The sequence below is a fragment of the Vombatus ursinus genome, unplaced genomic scaffold (genome assembly GCF_900497805.2).
Source record: "Vombatus ursinus unplaced genomic scaffold, bare-nosed wombat genome assembly UNPS02005286.1, whole genome shotgun sequence".
In the NCBI taxonomy this organism is placed as follows: Eukaryota; Metazoa; Chordata; class Mammalia; order Diprotodontia; family Vombatidae; genus Vombatus; species Vombatus ursinus.
Window position 1 is genome coordinate 5,099,900 of NW_020945064.1, and position 23,486 is coordinate 5,123,385.

The 23,486-nt window shown below is 44.6% G+C and overlaps 1 protein-coding gene across 1 annotated transcript in view; it reads right to left on the minus strand.

Moving 5' to 3' along the window:
- Nucleotides 1-10,988: 10,988 nt before the first annotated feature.
- The window catches only part of CPNE7 (copine 7), a 35,874-nt gene continuing 23,376 nt past the window's right edge, over nt 10,989-23,486 (minus strand). The window contains exons 10-15 of the mRNA XM_027847614.1: nt 21,363-21,496; nt 21,048-21,102; nt 20,048-20,099; nt 19,352-19,485; nt 11,763-11,999; nt 10,989-11,126 (exon numbers count right to left, since the gene is read on the minus strand). Of these exons, the coding sequence (XP_027703415.1) occupies nt 10,989-11,126; nt 11,763-11,999; nt 19,352-19,485; nt 20,048-20,099; nt 21,048-21,102; nt 21,363-21,496 (750 nt within the window). The remainder of the gene's footprint in view (nt 11,127-11,762; nt 12,000-19,351; nt 19,486-20,047; nt 20,100-21,047; nt 21,103-21,362; nt 21,497-23,486) is intronic.

Consider the following 23,486-nt stretch of genomic DNA (forward strand, 5'->3'; position numbering starts at 1 on the left):
AGCACCTTCTATGTGCCAGGCGTTGTGCTAAGTGCTTTACAAATATGATCTCATTTGAGATGGTGAAGGGCTTTGAGTCCATGTCATATGAGGGTCATGAAGGAAATGAGCTTGTTTGGCTTGTGGAAGACCCAGTGGAGATGTGATAACTGTCCTCAAGCATTTGAAGGGCCAATGATGTGGAGGAGAGACCAGCTTTGTTCTGAATGACTCCAGAGGGCAGAGCCAGGAACAACCGGTGAGAGTTACAAAGAGGCTTAGACTCGGTGCCAGGAAGAGCATCCCAACGAAGCTGTCCAAAGATGGAAGATGCCGCTTCCAGAGGAAGTGAGCTACACTTCCTTCAAGGTCTTCAGGCCTCGGATAGATGACCACCTGCGGGACGTGTCATCGTGGGGATTCTTTGGCCACTGAGGTCCCTCCCAGCTCGAGATGTAGGATCCAGGGAAGCCCTTGTTTCTGAAACTGGGTAATGAGAGTAATAGTAATAGTGACAACAATAGCTAGTGTTTATATAGCGCTTTAGGGTTGGCAAAGTGCTTTACATATATTATCTCATTTGATCTTCCTTTTAAAATGCTTTCAACTGACTCCTAGGTGGAAATTGTAGTGTCCGGGCAAGCTTCACAAAATATGCCTTCAAAACAACTTTGTAAGACAAACCCAATTTGAGGCAGCAGCAGGAGAAACCTTGGAATAGCAAAAGGCTGCTCTATAAAAGGGAGGGGTCCAGGGGGTCCGAGACAGGGGCAGGCTGGGAGTTCACTGAGCTTTCAGATGCAAGGGGAAGAAGTTTCCTTTTTTAACTAACTGTTCTTGTTTGCTTAGTTCTAAGCTTATTCATTCCTTTAAATTCCAGTACCTTTGGACAAGCCCTGATCACCCTGCCCTAGTTATAACTGGCTTTCTCAAGGCCCTCCCTTAGCCAGCATACACACACACACACACACACACACACACACACACACACACACACACACACACACACAGAGTCCTCAGTACCAGAGCCACCTCCAGAGAGAGAACTGATGAACTCTGCGCAAACTGAAGTAAATTTTTTCATTTTCTTTATTCATATAGTCAAAATTATCCTTTATACTTCCTGTGATCCTCTCTTATATGGCCATAAACTCTTCCCTTATCAATAGATCTGACAGGCAAAATGTTCCATACTCCCCTAATTTGTTTGTGATATTGCCCTTTATGTATAAATCATGTCCCCATTTTTATCTTATCTTGGTGTACAGTGTGAGATATTGGTCTATGCTTAGTTTCTGCCAAACTGCTTTCTAGTTTTCCCAGTAATTTTTGTCAAATAGTGCATTCTTACCCCCCAGTTTATCAAACACTAGATTGCTAAGGTCATTTACGACTGTGTATCTACTGTGTATGCTAATCTAGTCCACTTACCCATCATCTGTTTCTTAGCCAATACCAGAGCATTTTGATGATCACCACTCCCAACATGTATATATATATACTCTTTGATCCAGTGACCCAGCCACCTGGCTATTCCATGAACCAGAACTTCATCTCTCAGCTCCAGGCATTTTCTCTGGCTATCCCCCCATTCCTGATGCTCTCCTTCCTTCACTCCAACTACTGATTTCTCTGTCTTCCAAAATCCCACCTCCTACAGGAAGCCTTCCCCTACTCCTCTTAATTCCAGTGCCTTCCCTCTGTTAATTACTTCCTATTTATTCTGTCCATAGCTTGCTTTGTATGTATTTGTTTGCATGTTGTCTCTCCCATTAGATTGCAAATTCTTTGAGGGCAAAGACTGTCTTTTGCCTCTTTTTGTATCCCCAGCACTTAGCACAGTACCTGGCACATAGTAAGTGCTTAACAAATGTTTATTAAATTGGAAATGTAATCTCTCTCAGCTGTCTCCTCATCTGTAAACAGAAAATAATAAATAATAGCACCTACTTGACAGGGTTGTTGTGAGGATTTAACAAGATACCATATATAAAGTGTTTTGGAAACCTTAAAACTCTTATTATTTTAATGGAGATCTGTTTATCTCAATAGAGCAAAAAGCATATGGATAGTAGACTAGAGAATTTATCTTTTTTTTTTATCAGAAAGAGATCTTTGAATTCATCTATAGAAGAGAAAACTGAAGATGACTGGAGAACCTTGCTGCTTCTTACTAATGCCAGAGAACTTTTGTCTGAGAAGGATGGCAGAGAAGTAGGTTAAGGGATGAGGCAAGGGCAAACCTGGGCTGAGGGGGGTGAAGGTGGGGGTCGAGGCACAGAACGATGAAGCCAGGGTTGAGAACAACAAACTTCCCCTTATCTCCATTTTACTCACCCCCACGTCTGACAGCCCTGCCGCCCCCTCACCAATTACACACACTTAGTCACAATTTTCTCCCTGATTTGCCTCTCAGAAGCTAACGAAATAAAAGCATCAGGACTGGCTCCCACAAGCCCCCTCGCTCCACTCTTCACACACAGCCCCTCAGAAGAGGCTTCCTGACTGATTCTATGATGGGCTGTGGGCAGAAGGGGAGGGTCCCTACGGAGGCTGAAGCAGCAGCCAATCCTCCCCAGCGACAGAATGGAAACACGGAGCTTGTGCCCTTCAAATACCACCTCCAGCAGCTCATGTCCAAGGCCAATGGACTGTTATTGGGGACTTTGGGGGGAGAAGCCCTAGCATCACAATGGGCCAGCCCCAGCTGGATACTTTGGGAGGAGTTTTAATGGAGGTTGCATAAGCAGGGTAGATCCCAGAAAGAGACAAGGAAAAGGAGAGTTGGCCCAGTTCTGCAAACAGTTCTTCAAATGCTAATTTGTTTAGCCAACTCATTTTGCAACAGTTGAAGTTTCTTTCTCCCTCTCCCCCATCTCTTTCCCTCTCTCTCTTTCATCCACTCTCTCTTCCTCCCTCCCTCCTTCTGTCTGTCTCTCTCTGTCTCACTGCCTGCTTGTCTGTCTCTGTCTGTCTCTCTGTTTCTCTGCCTCTGTTTCTGTCTCTCTGTTTCTCTGTCTCTCTCTGTCTCTCTCTGTCTCTCTCTGTCTCTGTCTCTCTGTTTCTGTCTCTCTGTTTCTCTGTCTCTCTGCCTCTCTCTGTCTCTGTCTCTCTCTGTCTCTGTCTCTCTGTTTCTCTGCCTCTGTTTCTGTCTCTCTGTTTCTCTGTCTCTGTCTCTGTCTCTGTCTCTGTCTCTCTCTCTCTCTCTCTCTCTCGTTCTTCCTTTCCCTCCACCCCTCTTCTTCCCAGGACCTCAGTTTCCCCCATCCACAGAGAGGCGGGAGAGGACAAACAGAAGAAATCCATCCTTGACCCTTCCCTCAAAATGAACACTGACCCTTCTGCCATCTAGGTTGCGTACACTCTGTACTGCACACTGCATGCATGTTTTCTCCCCCATTAGACTGTGAGCTCCTTGAGAGCAGGGACTGATTTTTGCCTTTCTTTTTTACCCCAGCACTTAGCACAGAGCTTCGTGCATAGTAGGTGTTTAATAAATGCTTCTTAACTTGCCATCAGTAGCCTCTCCAAGAACTTTGGGTCAGGAAGACCTGACTTCAAATTCTTCCTGAGACACTAGCAAGTCACAAATAACCTCAATCAGTCAACAAATCTCTCCTAAACACCCACTGTGTGTCCCACATTATGCTAGACCCTGACAGAGGCATGAGGTGGGGAAAAAAGCCTTGGTCCCTGTGTTCAGGGAGCCTGTAGTCCATTCCAAGGGACGAATAACCAAAACAACAAAATAGAGTACAGGATCAAGCATTAATCCCACTGTCAGTTGACCTCAGGGCCAAAATCTGCTGCCACCAAGAAAATCACACAAAAGCAATTACCACACAATCTGAACAATTAGCAGAAGCCTTCCTGGAATAAGTGCATAGACTCCCAAGGGGACTATTTTTATATCTACCTGGACATATAATTTGTTGTGCTTATTAAAATTTGTTTTGCTATGATATAGTCTCATCTCTTATTATTACCCTGTGCAGAGCTTTTTACTCTAGGGAGGGAGGGAGAGAGAGAAAGAGAGAGAAAGAAAAGAGAAAAAGAAGAAAGAGAAATAAAGGAGATAAACAGAAGGAGAGAGGAAAGAAAGAAAAAAGGAAAGAGAGAGACACATTGAAGAAATAGACGTAGTCATTGACTTTCTAGGTATTTCTAGTCTAGTCGCTATGTCCTCCAGAATTTGTTACAAAGCAACCTATTAAAGGAAGTATCTATCTGTTGAATTCAATTCAGTAAATATTTATTAAGCACATGCCAGGCACTGCGGTAAGCACTGGGGATACAAATTTTTTAAAAAGACAGTCACTGCCCTCAAGGAGCTTACAGTTTAATAAGGTAAGACAATACATAAAAGGAAGCTGGAAAGCTGGGGAAGGGGGACTGGGCACAAAGGGGGTGGACACCTGGAGTGGAGGTATCTTGTTCTATGGAGCTGAGACCAGGCAGAGCTTGTTACTGAGTGTCCAACTCTGTAACAGAAATCCTTGTGATAGCAGGCAAAGATAGGATTCATCGGTTGAACAAAGTCCTATATAAAAGTGTCACACACTACCTCTGAAAGTCATGACTTCTATGCTAGAATTCTTCATCACCTGGGAAAGGAGCCTGTTCAGCAATGAGAGTGAGCACTAGTAAACTGTACATGAATGTAGAGTGCTATTTCTGTGGTTTAAGAAATGACAAATAGGGGCAGCTGGGTGGCTCAGTGCATAGAGCATGGACCCTGGATTCAGGAGGACCTGAGTACAAATGTGGCCTTAGACACTTATTGCGTGACCCTGGGCAAGTCACTTCACCTCGATTGCCTCCCCCACTCAAAACACCACAACATGATCTTCCTAAAGCACAGATCTGACCAAGCCATGCTCCCATTCAATTAACTGGCCCTGGAGTCAGGAAGACTCCTCTCCCTGGGTTCAAATCCAGCCTCAGACATTTACTGGCTGTGGACCTTGAGCAAGTCATTTCACTTCAACTGCCTCAAAAAAAAAAGTGACAAATAGATAGACATAAGGGATTCAGAAAAGCATGAGAAAACTTATGAACTGATACAAAGTAAAGTGAATGGAACCAGGAAAATGATCTAGGAGATGACTACCACAGTATCAATAGAAAGAACAATGACAAAAATGAAACTGTAATTGTAACAAGCAATCACGGCCCCAAAGAAAAGATGAGAAAATGCATCTTTGGGTTTACTGTTTACTGTCTCTGTAAATTGAATGAAAATAAAGAAAGGTACAGGGGCAGCTAGGTGGCGCAGTAGATAGAGCTCTGTCCTCGGAGTCAGGAGGACCTAAGTTCGAATGTGACCTCAGACACTTGAAACTTACTAGCTGTGTGACCCTGGGCAAGTGACTTAACCTCCACTGCCTCACCCAAAAAAAAAAAAAAAGAAGAGAAAAGAAAATGTACCTTTTTGGCAGAAGAGGAAGACTATGGATGTAGAATGCAACATACACTGTCAGCTCTACGGGGGATATGTTGGTTACTTCTATTGAACTGATTTTTTTCCCCCTCTCTTATCTTCTTTGATAGAAGGGATGGCTTTCTGGGTGAGTGATATCAGAACAGAAGATATCAATAAAGTATGTGGGTGGTTTTTTTTAAAGAACAAATTATTCTCCTTGTGCAGAGTTAAGTCACAGAATCAGAAAGCTAGAAGTAATCTCAGAGGTCATCTAGCCCAACCTGTGGCAGAAGAAGAAATGTGGCAGTCTTTTTTTTTTTTTTTTTTTTGAGGCAAATGAGGTTAAGTGACTTGCTCAGGGTCACAGAGCTAGTAAGTATCTGAGGTCAGATTTGATCTCAGGTCCTCCTGATGCCATGACCAGTGCTCTAATCACTGAACCATCTAGCTGCCCTGAAATCTTGACAGATAGTCACCCAACTCAGTTCGAGCAAGGCATCCACTCTCCCTCAGAGCCAATGAATTCTACTTTGAGATGGTTCTAATTGCTGGGAAGTGTTTCTTCACATAAAGCTTAGAAGTTCTTTGCAACTCCCACTCACTGCTCCCATCCTTGGAATCCTTCAACTACTTCAAGAAAGTATCACAGAGAATGTAAGCTCCTCCCCTATAGAATGGAAACTCCTTGAGGGCAGAATCTTTTTTGTCACCGTGTCTTTAGTACCTAGCATAGCGCATATAGTAAGAACACTAATGCTAGTTGAATTTAATGAATTCCCACCCCTCCTTCATTCCCCGCATCCCAGACCTTCTCTTGTCCAGATTTAGAATTTCTGATAGGGAACAGTCCTGAGGCCCCTTATGAGTTCGGCTGCCTTTGTTCGGACACCTGCCAGTTTGACAAGGGCACTGAGCCCTTATCTGAGCCTGGTATGACTGTCCACTTCAACTCAGCCACTTCTGCCTGACAATTCCAATGCTCCAGAGTCTGCCCAGCTGCACAGAGACAAGAGAGTAGCACAGCCTCCCTGCAAACTGCCTTCATGAAGCTGGATCTTGGAGTTAGAGACCTTCAAGGCCATTTAGTCATCACCTTCATTTTACAGATGAGGAAACTGAGGCCCAAGGAAGTAAAAGGACTTGGCCAGGCTGTCACAGCCAGTAGGTGTCAGAGGAAGGATTTGAATATAGTTCCTCAGTCCCTAAAGCTCTTCGCATTTATTTTTGCTTCTGAGAAGGACCCTGGGATTGTCAGACACTTTCACAGCTAGAACAAGAGGGGTCAAGTGAAATTCTCCGTGGTGATGCCGCGAATTAGCCAAGAGGTCAGGATTTGAACTGAGCTCTCTCCAGGTCCTGGCCCCAGAACCTCTGTCCCCTCCAGGCTCTGAGGATTCCCAGAGGAAGTCCTAACCCCTGAGGGCAACCTTAGGAGAGGGGCTACTCCATCCTAGAAGAGAGGGAATACTTCCATCAGGAATTGGCCCAGCACTCGCGTTGCCATGGTGATATCTATTATCCCTGCTTAAGGGGAGATGAATCAGGCACTATAAATAATCCCTGAAGTTGATTGATGGAGGAGGTCTGGAGGCTGAGGTGAGGCTATTTTTTTCAGTCAGGCTAATTAGGGGGGTTTCAATCAGGAAGTCCCCGGCAGCTGCCCTGCTTGGGGCTGGGGGATGAACAGCTGTGCTTGAGAATGCTGCTTTAGGCACTATCCAGATGTTAACCCTTGTTCCCCCTCCCAACAGAGGGGAGGGATACCTCTAAAAAGAGAGAGAGAGAGAGGGACAAAGCCCCAGGCCACAGGGTCAGAGATATAGAGCAGGAAGGGGACACAGAGGTCATCTGGGCCCACCATATCACTTTACAGATGAGGAAACCACGGTCTAGGAAGATGAAATTACTTGTCCAAGGTCACACAGGTAGTGAGTGATAGGGGTAGGCTTAAACTCTGGTCCTCTGAGTTTATACCCAGTGTAATTCTGGTATATCATACTGTTAGCTAGAGTCCTGTCAGTGGGAGTGGGGGACACTACTCATTTATTTGTTAAGCACCTATACCAGGCACTGCACTAAGTGTTCCATGATTATTATCTCATTTAATCCTCACTACAACCTTGTTGTTTGGTCAATTAGCCATGTTGGACTCTTCATCATCCCATTTGGGGTTTTCTTGGCAAAGATACTAGAGTGATTTGCCCTGTCTTTCTCCAGCTCATTTTACAGATGAGGAAATTGAAACAAACAGGGTGAAGTGACTTGCCCAGGGTCACACAGTTAGTAAGTATCTGAGGCTGGATTTGAACTCAGGTTCTCCTGAATCTAGGGCTGGCACTCTATCCACTGCACCACCTAGCTGGGTCGCTGATGTTATTATCCCCATTTTACAGTTGAAGAAACTGAAGCAGGCAGAGGTTAAGGGACTTCCCAGGGTCACACAACTATTAAGTGTCTGAAACCAGAGCCCCCAGCCACCTCAGGCCTGAGCCAATGGTTCTTTTATGGACCTCCCCATGGTTCCAGGTCACTCTGACTCAACCTTCCATTCCCACCCATTCCCTGCACTGTCAATGAACAGAGTTAGCTCTAAGGTAAAAAACTGAGGTGTAATCCTATAACTCCCTGCTATTGAGACTGAGACTGGAAGATCACTTGAACTCAGTAGCTCTGAGGCTTCTGTATGGAGTAGGGCTGAAGACCCTCAGGTGTCTGCACTAAATGTGCCACAAATATGGTGAGCCCCAGGGTTGGGTGGGGGAAGGTTAGGAACAAAGTAAGTCAAATCTCTCTTATGCCAATCAGCAGTGGGTAGGATTGGCCTGTGAGTAGACACTGCTCTTCCAGCCTGGGCAAGATAGAAAGTAAAAAAAAAAAAAAAGTAAAATGTACCCCACCAGACACTCAGCCTGAGAATCCCAATGTCAGGGACTTGTCCCCACCCCTGTCCCCAGCCACTTAGGACTTCTCACCATCATGATCCCCTCTTTCAAACATCCCTGATGGAGTTTCTTACACTCATCAACTCATAGTTCTAGACCCAACAAAAAAAACTGGCCCTGAAGAAGAAATGCAGAAATGTACCACCCTCCTTGTATTGGAGAGGTGGGGAACCATGAGTGGAGAATGATGAATAAATATCCAGGTGGTTTGTTTTTGTTGTTTTGTTAGAAGGGAAGATATAAGCAGGGATGATGTAAAAAAAAGGAAAGGCAGCCATGAAACTTTCAAAATAAAACATTCCTGGCCCATACCTTACTTCCCAGTGTACAGAGCTGGCAAGAAGAAAGAACGCAGGTTTCACTGACTTCCTAATTCTGCCCTAGGTTTATCACCGAGAGCCCCAGCCCCCCAAATAGAACAGAGTGGAGCAGAGAAAAGATGCAGAAGTAAGAGGACCAGGCTGCAGCAGGGAAAGAAAACTGTTTATTGAGTTAGTCTCTCCCTCCGAAGCCTCCCCATCCCCCACTCCTGCATTCCTAGAGAACAGATACAAGCAGACACCACATGGAGGTGGCAGAGGGGAGCTCATATGAACATGAAGATTTACTAGATTCAAAAGTAAACAGACAACAAACGGGGGGGGGGGCGCGTTTCAAGTGGTTTCTGGGAGTTTTTTCATCATGCATATTGCTGAAAGAGGGATATTGAGTTTCATGTCCTATCCATTGGCCTGACAGCCCTAAGGGTTTGGGGAGTTGGAGGGGGGTGGGAGGGGGTTCTACGTGGATGAGTCTGCAAGACGAGGCTGCATCTCTGGATGAGGCAATAGCTCTGTCCCATTACATTCCACCCCACTTCACCTGTAACTGTTCAGGCCCTTGGGCCCAAATCAATAGTGACAAGGGCGCCAATCTTGGTGGCCCCAGTCAAGAGAGAAGCAGGTGCCTGCATGGGGAGGAAACTTTACTATGTAAAAGCCAGAAGGGAAGATAATGAGGGAGTGGTTTGCCCCCACATGACCAGTTTGACCATAAGATCCTTGGGGTTTGGGAGCAGCGACAGCTGGAGAAACAATCCTATGGGCAGAAAACTCAAGGAAAGGAGAAAGAGCAGAGAACAGAGCCATAATTAAGGAGTGGAGGCCACAAGGCTTTACCCCTAGGGTAGGAAATTTAGAAGGTGCCAACTGTAGCATTACAGGGTAACCTTCCTCCCCACCCCTGGTGCCCCCAGCACTAGCCCAGAGTATACTTCTTGTCCACTTTTCCTGCTCCTAGCAGTCACAGACTTTGCAAAATGGAGGAGGGGGTGAAGGGAGAGCTAGAGGAAATCCTCCCTCAACTGATCCATCCCTAGCAATGGCAGCCTCCTCCCAGGGATACTTCCTCCTCCTTTGATAGCATAGAAACCTTGCTACATCTCAGAGTTCTTCCTCTCCCCCATGGCCACGATCCAGGCGAACATTCTCTTATTTCTCCCTGTGTGGCTTGTTCCAGGTGCAAAAAAAAAAAAGTGCTAATTACAAATCTGAGAGACAGGGAAGCCACCTGGGCATTTGAGAGGCCTGTCCTCTTGGAACGGAGGGAAGATAAATTCCAAAGTCTTTCACCATGCCCACCCTCACTTGGAAATGCTTTGGGGCTGGGAGCAGGAAGGTCTTTCCTAGAACAGAATGTAAGGTCATTGGCTTTACTTAACTCCTTCAGTCTAGACCAGGGGTGGGGAACCTTCAGCTTTGAGGCCATATGTGGCCCTCTAGGTCCTCCTTGGACTAGGACCAAATTTTACGGAACAAATCCTATTAAGGGGATTTGTTCTGTGAAGTTTGGATTCAGTCAAGGGGCCACACTTGAGGACCAAGGGGGCCACATATGGCCTCAAGGCTGCAGGTTCCCCACTCCTGGTCTAGAGTCATCCACCAGGCCTGTAAATTCTCTCCCACTCCCTTTCCATTCCTGAGCCCACTGATGAGTGATAGGAAGAGCAAGTCAGGTGAGCTAGGCCTACGGAGTCCAATCAGGTCAGTCTGACCTCCTCAGAAGCTGTGAGGTGGGAGTATCACACTGGGGCTTGGCATCCACTCTCTCACCATTACCACAAAGGGAGGGGTTCAAAATAGGAACCTGGGTCGAGGTGGTAGGAAAGGAGGGCTCCCTCAGACTATTCTGAAGGGAAGAGAGGACCACTCTGCTCTTTGGGGTTCCAAACCCCCCCCCCCCACTCAGTATCTACTCTCACACTCTGTGCCTTTCTGGAGCAGAGGAGAGAGGATGCCAAACATTTATTTCCTGGACATCGGATCTCACTGGGGCTGGATCAGGAGCCAGGTTTCTCCTGCTAATTGTTATCCTTTTGTCACACACGGGCCATGGTCCCTGGTCTAGACCTCTTTAGAACAAGTTACCATGGAAATACAAGATGTAGGGGGAGAGGAAGAAAAAGGGGGGAAGTCTGATGTGAGCCCTGGGGGAAGGGGAGGGCAGTCTGAGAGGCCCTGGGAGGTGTTTGAAACAGAGACAGAGGAAACAAATACTTTCTCCCTTTCCCACCTCCCTGCCCCATTTTGTCCCCCTCCCTATCTCCAGACTCAGCATTGGAAGGAAAAGTGAAGGGTGGTGGCTGGCTGGAGGTTGATGGCACCTCTTCACTGTGGAGGGCCAGGGCTGGCATCAGGGGAGTCCATATTGGGGCAGCGAGGAGGAAGCTCCTTGTGGCTGTAGTATTCAACCACCTGCTTGGGCACCTCGGCTAGGACACACTTGGCCAGAGCTGTCGCAGAAGCCTGAGGAGGAAAAGGAAAAGAGAAGCATTTTATGCCGGGACAAATATGCACTCTTCAAGAACTAATAGGATTGTGCACTCATGAGTTGACACCTAATCCAGGGACCAGGATGTTTCTGCATAAAAATGAAAACCTGTAATCCTATGGATTTGTAAATGCTTAACAAAAGAAAATGGGGCCTTCTCAGAGCAAGTTCCCTTTACTTCTCGGTGCCTCGATTTCCTCATCTATAAAATGGGGAAAATATCTCTTACCTACTTCAGGCCACTGTTGTGAGGATCAAATGATTGAATGTACACGAAAGTACTTTGGAAAGTATATAGTGTCATATAAATGTAAGGTATAGAATCCCTGAGTACTGGAGATTTTTGAGGTCCATGCAGTGATAGTGACTTATAACAGCATCCTCTGTGCACTTTAGTATCTAAATCCTCTTGGGTGGGATTTGAGATAGACCCTTGGTAAACCAAATTTACTCTACAGATAGAAGCATCATGGTACAGCTCCAGCACATTTATTTAGATCCCATGCAACCCATTCCAATGCCACCTGCCAACATCCCCTCTCTCTACACCACTAGTAAGACTCAGTACTTGTTGTCCTTAAACAAGCCAGTTCTCACCCCAAAACACTCACATTCTTGAATTCTCGGAAGGGGACAAACTGTACAATGTCTCGGAGGACAGGTTCTCCCTTGGGGGAACGCAGGACCCCATCATCCCCATCCAGAATCTGCATGTCTGTGAAGTCAGCATTGCCCACACCTACTATGATGATGGACATGGGCAGGTAGGAGGCACGTACAATGGCCTCCCTTGTGTCTGCCATGTCAGTCACCACACCATCGGTCAGGATCAGGAGAATGTAGTATTGCTGTGTAAAGAGAAAAGAAGAAGGACACTGGAGAGAAGCCTAATAGCCTTCCTGGGATTAGAGGGAAAGACTCAAGGTGGGGGGGGGGGGGGTCTACTTTCTATGGGAAGGAAAAGGCTGCAAGTTCTACTCTCTAAGGCAGAGACCTTTGTTTGCTGTTCCTTCCAAAGCTCTTCCCTTTCTCTTTTCCCCCTCCCAGTACCCAATGGTGCTCTCATATACCCTTTTGATTCCAAAGTGAACTAACTCTTTGTAGTTGGCTGTTGGACCCCACATTCCCCAAAGTATTCTTCCCCAAATGGAAACATTGGCCAAACTAGGAACATCCCTTCGCCTGGGTATCCCCAGCTGCACATTCCTTATTCTTCTTTCCCAGAAAGACCTAAAAAAAAGAGAGTGCCTGTGGTCCTTCTAGCCTGACATTTTGGTTCTAACAAGGAGACTAAGGGATATGTAGGAAGTCAACAAGGTACCCACCATACTGAGCACTTGGGCTGCAAAGAAAAAGCAAAAAACAGTCCCTGTCCTCAAAGTGGGGACAAAACACAATGCCATATAAAAAGTTTTATTATTGGGAGGTCTCCAGGGTTGAACCCACCCCAGTCATCCTTGGTCAACATGTGGGTTACACTTTCATAGCCTGTCATGACTACCTAAAACTTTTTTGAACTTTTATTTTCAGTCTTGTGTCATCTCTTGGTAAAAGTTCCTTAAGTTTGTTTATCTTCTTTAAAAAGTAGTATAATGATTCTTTTTGAGGGAGCATCTCGAGCTCATGTTTTCTAGCTTTGAGAGGACCCCCTTATCCTAATAGGCATGAGTTTGATGAGCAAGTCTGTTTCCCCATTCAAACCTTTCCATGAGTTAGAGACTTTGCTCATAGAGTTCATCTACTCTTAATCTATCTTCTGTCCCAGACTCAGGTGATGTCCACTAAAGCCCCAAATATTAGCTCTCCTTTTCCTGTCTCCCCTAAACCCCTCTGAGCATCTCATTCCTATGGTTAAAACCATCATCACTCCAGAACACCTAGCTGGCAAGTGGTATATCCCAGAACACTCCTTTATTCAATACTGTCTTTTATCCAGGTGATAGAATGGGGCTGGCCCTCATCTGGATGGTGGAATATTATCTTTGACTCAGACAAAACTTATTTCAGAGAAAAGAATCAACATATGGACCTCAGTCCCATTTCCATTTATATATGTAGTTCATTATATAGCTTATAATATTCCGTAATCCTCTCTAGGAAACACACTTTACCTTGGGAGATTTTTTTAGTGTATTTTACTGATGTTTTTTTCCTATAAAAAAGTTTTTTTAACCCCTCCAGACTGAAATGTGCCTTGTGACAAAGAAAAACAAATGAACAGAAATATTTGATACAATGACATCTGGCAATGTATACACTATTCTGTCCTGGTCATCCCCCACCTCTCTGCTGTGGGGAAGGAAGTTAGGTTTCCTTGCCTGTTCTCCCTGGGAAATTTGGTTCATAATCTTTGTGCCACATCCTGAGTACACAGTTTTCTCTGATCCTTCTTGGGTCACTAACTTGGAGAGAGTGGTAAGGACTTCTCTCTTCCCAGGAGAGACTTCAGGTTCTAATCTCCATGGACTTGGGAGATCTGACTACTCTTCCACAGTTCCATCATAGTTTAAATAGAAACAGCAGATGAGCTCCAAATAAGAAGGGGTAGGTCAGAATATTAATGTCTATAATAAGCAACATGTCCTACACTGATTCTCAATTTCTATTACACAGGATGCTTGCTCTGTATGTACATAGCTGTTTGCTGGGGAAGCTAGGTGGTACAGTGGATAGGATGTGGGGTCTCAAGTCAGGAAGATTCATCTCTGTGAGTTCAAATCTGGCCTCAGACTTTTACCGGCTGTGTGATCCTGGGCAAGTCACTTCACTTCTGTTTGCCTCAGTTTCTTCATCTATAAAATGGAGATAATAATTGCACCTACATTGAAGGGTTATTTTGAGGGTCAAATGAGATTATCATTATAAAGCACTTAGCACAGTGCCTGGCACATAGTAGTTGCTTTATAAATGTTGGCTATTTTCTTTCTTGTTCCCCGCTTAGAATGTGAGCTCCTTGTGAGCAGGGACTCTTTGGATCTCCAGCTCTTAGCAAGTGCCTGACACACAGTGAGTGCTTAATTAATATGCTTTTCTGACTGACAGCTTAACTAAGTCCTCTGTCGACAGCCTAGACTCCAGCAGAAGGTTGAGAGGAAAACCTTTTAAATCAAAATATCTATATCCCTCCACCTCCAAGGAAGGTATTAGTCAGAAAAATGGGAAGCTTAGGGAAAAGAAGAAAGGTCACCCTTTGCCACTTTCCATCAGTCTGAACGGTGATGCTATTTATCCCCAGCTTGGAATAAGAAATAGGGAAGAGGTGGGGGGGGGGAACATGACCGACTAGCCAATATTTCTTAAATCTGCTCCTCCTCTTGAATTTCATTATTTTCCTAATGAATCCTCAGAATATCAGACACATTCGTTTTCAAGGAAAAGACAAAAAATGCCAACCCCCAAATGAGTTTTGGATTCCCTGTTCCAAGGCTGGCCACCATTGGCACAGACCCTCCTGATGTGACCAGATCTCTCTTGCTAAAGGAGTTCTGCTGCTCCTGCCCGGACAAGGGCGGCAATGAGGTTGCCAAGTCAATCCCTGACGCTGCACATGAATCACACAGATGCTTGCCAACCCCTGGGTAATTCCTGACCTTTCCTTGCCCCCTCCCCCCACCCCACCAGTCACATCTCACCAGCTGCTGTCTGTTGATTTGCCAGGAGTGGTGTATTAACAGAAGAGGTCCTGGTGGCGATTAGCAGCTGCTCAAATGTTGCTAAAGGGCAGCAGAGAGACTGGGGAGCAGGCAGCAGGAAGCCCTCTCCACAAAGCTGGCGTGGGGAGCTCCAAGTGCCTGCCCAAGGCTCCTGCTTACCACCAGCCTAGGTTCTACCTCAGCCTTGACAGGCACAGTTGGGCAAAGGGAGGATGTTCAAAGAATGAAGACAAAAGCATCCCTTAGGCCCGCGGTGGGGTTGGGGGTGGGGAGAACCTGCAGCCTTAAGACCGCATGTGGCCTTCTTGATCCTTAAGTGAGGCCTTTTGACTGAATTCTGTAAAATCTGGATTCAATCAAAAGGCCACACTTAAGGATCTAGAGGGCCACATGTGGCTTTGTTCTGTAAAATCTGGATTTAGTCAAAGGGCTGCACTTGAGGACCTAGCAGGCCACCCGTGACCTCAGGGCTGCAGATTCCCCACCCCTGCCTTAGAAGCTAATAACTTTCCTTCCCCAGCTTTCCCAGCCTGGGTTCAAATAGTTTGCATTTCTATGAAATGATATATGTAAAGTACTTTGCCACCTGATACTAATCCCAAAGTATGAAAACTAAGTGTACGCCCTATAAAGAAAGCACTCTTGCCAAGGCTACTGCAGCAGCCTTCTAACTGGTCTCTGTCTCAAGTCTCTCCCACTCCAATCCATTCTCCACTGAGTTGCCAAGGTAATTTCTAAAGCAAAGACCTGACCATGTCACCCCCCCAACCAACCCACCCACACACACACACACACACACACTCAATAAAGTCTGATATTCAACAACCTAGCCCCATCTGACCTTTCCAGTCTTCTTCAATCAATCAATAAACATTTATTCTTACACTTTACTCCCCTCCATACACTTGACACTCCAGAAACACGGGCCTATTTGGTATTCTTTGAAAATGACAAGCCAACTCCCATCTCCCCACCTTTGTACTACCTGTCCCTGACGCCTGAAATGTTTCCCTCCTCACTTCTGCCTCCTAGCTTCCCAGGTTGCCTTCAAGACTCAGCTCAGAATATCTCACCTTATAATATTCTGCACGATTAAACATGTAAAATCTATAACAAATTACTTACAATCTCAGGGAGGCGAGAGGTGAGAGTAGGAAAGAAAGAATTTGGAATTCAAAAAAATTTTAAATGAATGTTAAAAATTGTCTTTACATGTTAACTGGGGGAAAATAAAATATTATTTTAAAAGTATATCTCACCTTATGCAGAAGGTTTTTTCCCAGTCTCCCCAGCTTCTAGTGCCTTCCTTCCTGAGATTCCCTTTGTCTCTCTGTCTCTATTTGGTATATATCTAGTTATTTACATATGGTCACTCCCATGAGACTGTGAGCCTCTTGAGAGTAGGAACCATGTTTTTGCCTTTCTTTGTACTCCAAGCTCTTAGCACATTGCTTAGCACATAGGAGCTGTTAATAAGTGCTTGGGTGACTGAATGACTGCTCACAACTAACTTCTGAGGGAGGTAAGATAGGTTGTAATTCCATTTTACAAATAAGGAAATTGAGGCACAGAGAAGAATTTGCTCAAAATCACACAACTAGTAAGTGGCAAAGTCAGCACATGAAAAGGATGGGTCCTTTTGACTGCAAGTCCAGTGATTTTTCAATTATACTTCAGATACTTTGATATGGCCTCCCAACCCTCAAATACTGTAGGACCAGGACACTTGGGTTTCTAATACCAAGTTTAGCCAAGCTCATTACATACTTCTTCCCTCCCTTGGCCCTCAACATTGATGGTTATTATAAACTCATCCCAGTCAATAGGTGTGCTTGCTTTCTGAGGTAGCCACAGCTGGAGCTTGAGAATCACAAGATCCCCTTCCACAACATGACCATTTTTGTCATTGTCTTTGTATCTCCAATGTCTAGCACAATGTCTTGCATGTTATAGAGGCTGAATAACTGTTGGTTGAAATGAATTGGTCATCTAACCTTTGACTATAGACAACCAGCAAGGGGGAACCCACTGCCTCTCCAACACCATCCATTCCACATGGGGACAGCTCTTAATATCAGAAGTTTTTCCTTATGTCAAGCCTCAATCTGTCTACATGCTACTTCCAACCCTAACTTCTACTGAGACATCACTGCCCACTGGGGCCAAGCAAAACAAAATTAGTCCTTCTTCCATGGACAACCCTTCAAATACTTGAAGATGGCTGACATGTCATTGCTAAGTGTTTTCTTCTCTGCGTTCAACATTTCCACTTCCTTCGACTATCTAGGTGAATCACACTAACCCCTTATCAAGTTCAAGTGTAACCCTAACTGACTAGGGTTAGATGGATAGAGGAAGAGCAAGCAACAGAGAACTGTTCTTTCACAGAAATTCAGAATTAGAATAATAGCAAGCATTTACACTTTAAAGTTTGCAAAGAACTTTGCAAATCTTATTTCATTTGATGCTCATAACAACTCAAGGATGCTATTATTATCCCTATTTTACAGATGAGGAAACTGAGGAAGACAGTGGGTTAAGACTTTTCCACAATCACACAGCTAGTAAGTGTAAGTAAGTCATACACTTACTAGCTGTGTGATTCTGGAAAGGACCCATCCTTTTCATGTGCTGACTTTGCCACTTACTAGTTGTGTGATTTTGAGTAAATTCTTCTCTGTGCCTCAATTTGAACTCAGATCTTTCTGACTCCAGGTGCAGGGCTCTATGCACTGTACCACCTAGCTGCCTCTAATTAGAAGGGGCATCAGAGGTTTTCCAGTCCAACCTCTAACTAAAAGAGGGAGCAGGGTATAGGAGATACTAACACTGGACTTGGAGTCAGGAAGATCAAATTCTGGCTCAGAAACCAGGAAAACATTGTACACAGTAACAGCAACATTGTGGGATGACTGACTTTGATAGACTTAGCTCTTCTTAGCAGTACAATGATCTAAGGCAATTCCAAAAGACTCATGATGGAAAATGTTATTCACATCCAGAGAAAGAACTATGAAGTCTGAGTGCAGATCAAACCATACTATTTGCTCTTTTTTTCTCTTTTGGTTCTAATTCTTCTTTACAACATGACTAATGTAGAAATATGTTTAATATGATTGTACATATAGCCTATATCGGATTGTATGCCATATTGGGGAGGGTGGAGGGGAAGGAAGGGGAGAAAATTTAAAACTCAAAATCTTATAAAAGTTAATGTTGAAAACTAAAACTAATTAAATAAATATTAAAAAAAATTCTGGCTCAGATACCTACTAGCTGTGTGATCCCGTGTAGATCACTTAACTTCTCTGAGAAGGTTGGACTCACTGATTCCTTCCATCTCTATGACCCTTTAAGCAGGAATTCCTCTCTTCCCCATCTCCTCCCTCTGAGCCCCATAGAGGAACATGCCATCAAATAGGGAATGCCACCATCACCAGTTGCTATGGGTTGACTTTCTAGCCAAAAAGACCTGGGTTCCAATCTAACCTTTGATATGAGCTGTATAACCACAGACAGGTCCCTTAACCTCTCTAAGCCTCAGTTTCCTCCTCTGTAAAAAGGAGGATACCTGTAGCATCTACTTCTTTAGGTTGTTGTGAGGTTCAAGTAGGACAATGTACGCAAAATGCTTCACAAACTTTAAAGCCCAATATAAATGTCAATTATCATTATTATGCTTCCAAGTAAATCCAGGCAGGAAACTGCCAACAATGGGCAAAAGCTGCCTGAGATCACAAGAATGTGCCAAGCCCCAGAGGCAGAAATGCTCCTCCCCTCCATCTTAGCAGACAGCCTCAGGGCTGCCTTCTAAGGATTTTTCAGTCAACCATATTTTAATAGTATATAATAGGAAGATAATATAATTAAGATTCAATTATATGATATTATATTTTGATGTCTTAATCATAATTCATATGTGTCTGACACTTTAAGGTTGAAAAAGGGCTGGCTCAGGGAGGAGCCCTCTAGGAAAGCCTTGGCCAGACATTGTTTGGAGAACAGTCAAATAAACTCTTAGATGAGTATAATAGAATTTTCATGGTACAGTATGAAATGATGGGTATGGAAAATGCAGAAAAACATGGGGAGATTTCTGTGAACTGATGCAGAATGAAATCAGCAAAACTGAAAAGACAATATACATAGTGACTACAACAATTTAAATGAAAACATCAAACTGTGTAATTGAACAATTGATAATAGAACTGGGGAACATGATGAAACAAGCCTCCCTCCATTAAGCTGAGAAGAGTCTATGAGGTTAGAGGGCTGGATACATTGTCAGACAAGGAACATTTTGTTTAATTGTTTTTCTTTGTTACATGAAAGGGTTCAATTTGGAGGGAAAGGGGAGGGAAAGGGGAGGGGAAAGGAAGAGGGGAAGAAGGAAGATAAGGGCAAATATTTTCCAGAAATAACTATGATGCAGACACCAAAGACATCCGTAAAACTTTTTTGTAAAGACAGAAATGCCCCCGAGATCAGCCAGATAATGCCCTAAGTTGCCCTTTTCTTGTATCACCAGGTACATTCTGGGTACATACGGAGGCCTCTCCAGTTCTCTCCTCAGCTGCTGCCATCCTGGCCACCTTGGCAATGATGGGCGCCACATTGGTGGGACCATAGAGTTGGATCTTGGGTAGGCAGTTCTGGTACGATTCCACCACTCCCTGGATCCCTGTTGGGGGGCAGGGGGAGGGGGGGAATAGAAGGAAAAAGCATATTATGCCTATGTAGCACTGACCATCCTCCTACCCCCCTCCCACAACCCATTCCAGAGTAACTTGCGACGTTCTGGATGCAGACCCAAATGCAACCAAGGCAGGTAATGGTCATCAGAGCCTAGACCACTGTAATTGTTGGAAAGCAAGCATGGTTCTCCTGGTATCCTAGAGACTCAGAAAAGCAGTTTCTCCTAGGTCCTAGGAGACAGCTTAGCACAGTGTGAAAAGATCTACATTTGGAATCTGAGGACCAGTCTCACAGGCAGAGTGGCTTGGGGCAAATCACTTAACCTCTCTGGACCTCAGTTTCCTCATCTAGAAAATGAGAGGATTGAACTAAATGACCTCTAAGTTTATGATACAGTGACACTACAGAGCAGCAGGGCATTGGGAATAGATAACCTCTGCTGGACCCGGACCCTCTGAGGTGAGGGAAGGAGCCCAGGCAACTCAAGGCCATGTCCTAGTAAAAGCAATAAATCTGGTCCTCTCCACCCCAAGGACCCTGCCTCTTACCTTCACACTCATCATCATCCGGGTTGAAATTAATGGCAAAGTCATGGGAAACCTGCAATGAAAAGCCAGAATGGGAATGACTTGCCAATGAAATCATTTTTCCAATGGGGGCATGGGGTGGGGATTAAAGTTTGTGCTACTTCATTCCCTCAAATCCCAGCTTAACCTGCTCAGCCATCCCACTCTTCAGTACCCTGAGAAAGAAATGTCTTTGCTTAGTAGGTTGGAAGATACTAGAAGATACCCAGTGAAGCCCCCTTAGTACAGGTATTTATAGATTTGCCAGGTGGTTGCCCACCTCACTTTGCAATGGTATTGAAACTATGTCATCGGTCTCAGTAACATGCACAATGCTTGGCACGTGGTTCAGTCATTTTGGTTGTGTCTGACTCTCCATGACCCCATTGGGGGTTTTCTCAGCAGAGATACTGGAATGGTTTGCCATTTATTTCTCCAACTCATTTTACAAATAAGGAAACTGAGGCAAAGAGGGTTAAGTGACTTCCCAAGGGTCACACAGCTAGTGTTTGAGGTCAGATTTGAGCTCAAGAAGATGAGTCTTCCTGACTTCAGACCCAGCATTTTATTCACTGCACCACCTAGCTGGCCATAGTAGATCCTTAATAAATGCTGATTGAATGAATAGAATGAAATGAATGAATATGGAATGGATGATGAATGAGTACTCTTCTAATCATTACATTAAGGGTTCTTAGCCTAGTGTCTGGGAACTTGATTTTTGGTTCTGTGGTGTGGTTTTTTTTTAAACTACTTTGATAACTGGATTCCAATACAATTGGTTTCTATCCTATGATTTTATTTTATGTCTTTAAAAATGTTATTCTGAGAAGGGGTCTACAGCCTTCACTAGACTGCCAAAAGACAGTCACAAAATACAAAGGGCTAAGAACCTTGCTTTAGAGAAACAAGGTCCAGGATAGTGCTATAGAACCAAGGTTGGGGATCACAGCTTTATAGAGATTTGTTCAGAAGCTCTGACCTCATACTTGGGAGGAATCCGGGCACCAAATCCCAAAGCAGAAAATTTCTTGTCACTGAAAGAGAGCAAATGTCAGGCCCGGTACTCCCATCCCACCTTGCTGACTCCCATGCTCCCATCATTCCATGCTTCCACCTTGCCTTTTTGACTCCCCCTCCCATACAGTCCCCAGGAGACAGGAACAGACAGTGAAGAGCCAGGGCAGAGAGAGAGAGAGAGAGAGACAGAGACAGAGAGAGAGACAGAGAGGAGGTGAACAAAAATGGGGCTAGGGGAAGGCTGGTACAAAGGTAGTAGTGAAGGTGGATATGGTACCTGTCATAGTCCTGGCAGATTTCTCCCACAGCAATGAGTGCCTTCAGATACTCATTGGGCTGGTAGGGGTTGATATAATGGAGAGAGCAGCTGTTACGGGGGTCTCCATTGGAAGCTGTGAAGTCAATGGCCACCTGGGGAGCAGGAAGGGAACACCAAGTCAAGATATCCCTGAATGATCATGAAAGCCACCAGACAAGTCCCCATGAAGTGATTCATATCCTTCTAAGAGCTCTCATCCTCATTATCTCCTCTGATCCTCACCATAGTCTTGGGGAGCAGGTTTTATCCTATTATTATCATTTGACGGATAAGGAAACTAAATTCAGAGATGTGAAACAAATTGTCTGAGGTCGCATAACTCATTAAGGACACAGCCTGGATGAGAAGCTGCGATCAAGGTGCAGCAGGCCAGGGTTGGGCCAGGGAGCTGGTGGCAGGTGCTATGGCTCCATGGGCAGAATTGGGAAGATTGCTTTGCCTCTCCCCATTGAGAGCTGGCCACACTACTCTATGGGCCAGGTACTTCAAGCTGGACAGTGACTAAAAGGGGCCCCTAAATTAAGATCAGAAGGTGCAGACACTACACCCTGACAGGTGCCAAATCACTTAAGGGTGAGTAGAAGGAACTGGAGATGTTTAGCCTAGAGAAGAGAAAAGTCAGAGGGAAAATGAAGGCTGTTTTCATGTAAGTAGAGGGTGGCAGGCAGGTGGTGCAGTGGACAGAGTGCTGAGCCTGGAGTCAGCAAGTTGTTGCATGATTACAAAGGAAATACATACATACATACATACATACATATATTTACATATTGGTGCATACATGCACGTATACATATTCAATCATTTCAGTTGTGTCTTACTCTTTGTGACCCTATTTGGGGCAAAGATACTGGAGTGGTTTGCCATGTTTATTTTACAGATGAGGAAACTGAGACAAACAGGGTTAAGTGACTTGCCAAGGGTCACACAGCTGGTTAAGCATCTGGATTTGAACTCAGGAAGATGAGTCTTCCTAATTCAGCCCTGTTGCTCTATCCATTGCACCGTCTAGTTACCCCAAGATTCAGGAAGACCTCAGTTCAAATCTAGCTGCGTCACCATGGGCAAGTCATTTGATTTGCCCCAGGTTCCTTAACTGTAAAATGGTGATAATAATAGGAGTTATATCATAGGATTGTTATGAGGATCAAATGAGATAATATATTTGTAAAGGACTTAGCACAGTGCCTGACACATAGTAGGCACTTAATAATTGGGGTTTTTTCCCCTTTGTTTTTCCTTAGCAGAGAGAGCTAGAAGCAACAGGGGGAAGTTCCAGAGAGGCAGTTTTAAGCTGGAAGTAATTCAAGATTTCCTGAAAATTAAAACTGACGAGAAGTGGAATGGGTTCTTTCAGGAGACCATGGGTTCCTCTTCCTGGATGTCTTCAGGCAGAGGCCAAATTGTTACTCTTAAGGAGATGCTGTAGGTAGAGAAGAAGATCCTGTTCATATCCACCTCGTGCTCTATGACCTCTGAGGTCATTTCCAACTGCAAGATTATTTGATCCAGCCCTGAGGCTCAGACACGATCAGCACAGAAATTCTGCTCTTCCCCCACCTTCCATTACCATTAAAGCAACCTGAGGAAGGTGAGAAGGGGGTAGGCTGACAGGCAACAATGCTGCCATAGGAATACATATTGCCCTTTGGGGAGTGGTTTTTTTTTCATTCTAGGCCACCTTTAGTACACCTAGGTAGCTTGGTAGATATGGCATTGGACTTGGAGAGAGGAAAAAGACCTGAATTAAAATCTTAGCAGACTTAGCAACTGTGTGAACAGGAAAAGTCATTTAATTTCTATCAGCCTCAGTTTTCTCATCTATAAAATGGGGATAATAATTATCAAATGACATAATAATCCTAAAGCACTTAGAACAGTGCTTTGTACATGGTAAGGAGCTATTGTCAAAGTCAGGATTTGAACTGTTATCTCCCAGACTCGGAGCCCACCGCTCCATCCATTATATCATGCTGCCTCAAAAGGGCTGTGTCCCCAAGTAACCAATCCTAATAGTTACCTCTGTTATTCTGGGCAATGCTGTGAAACTAGCTGTGGATAATCCCAAAGTTTATCATTTTTGGA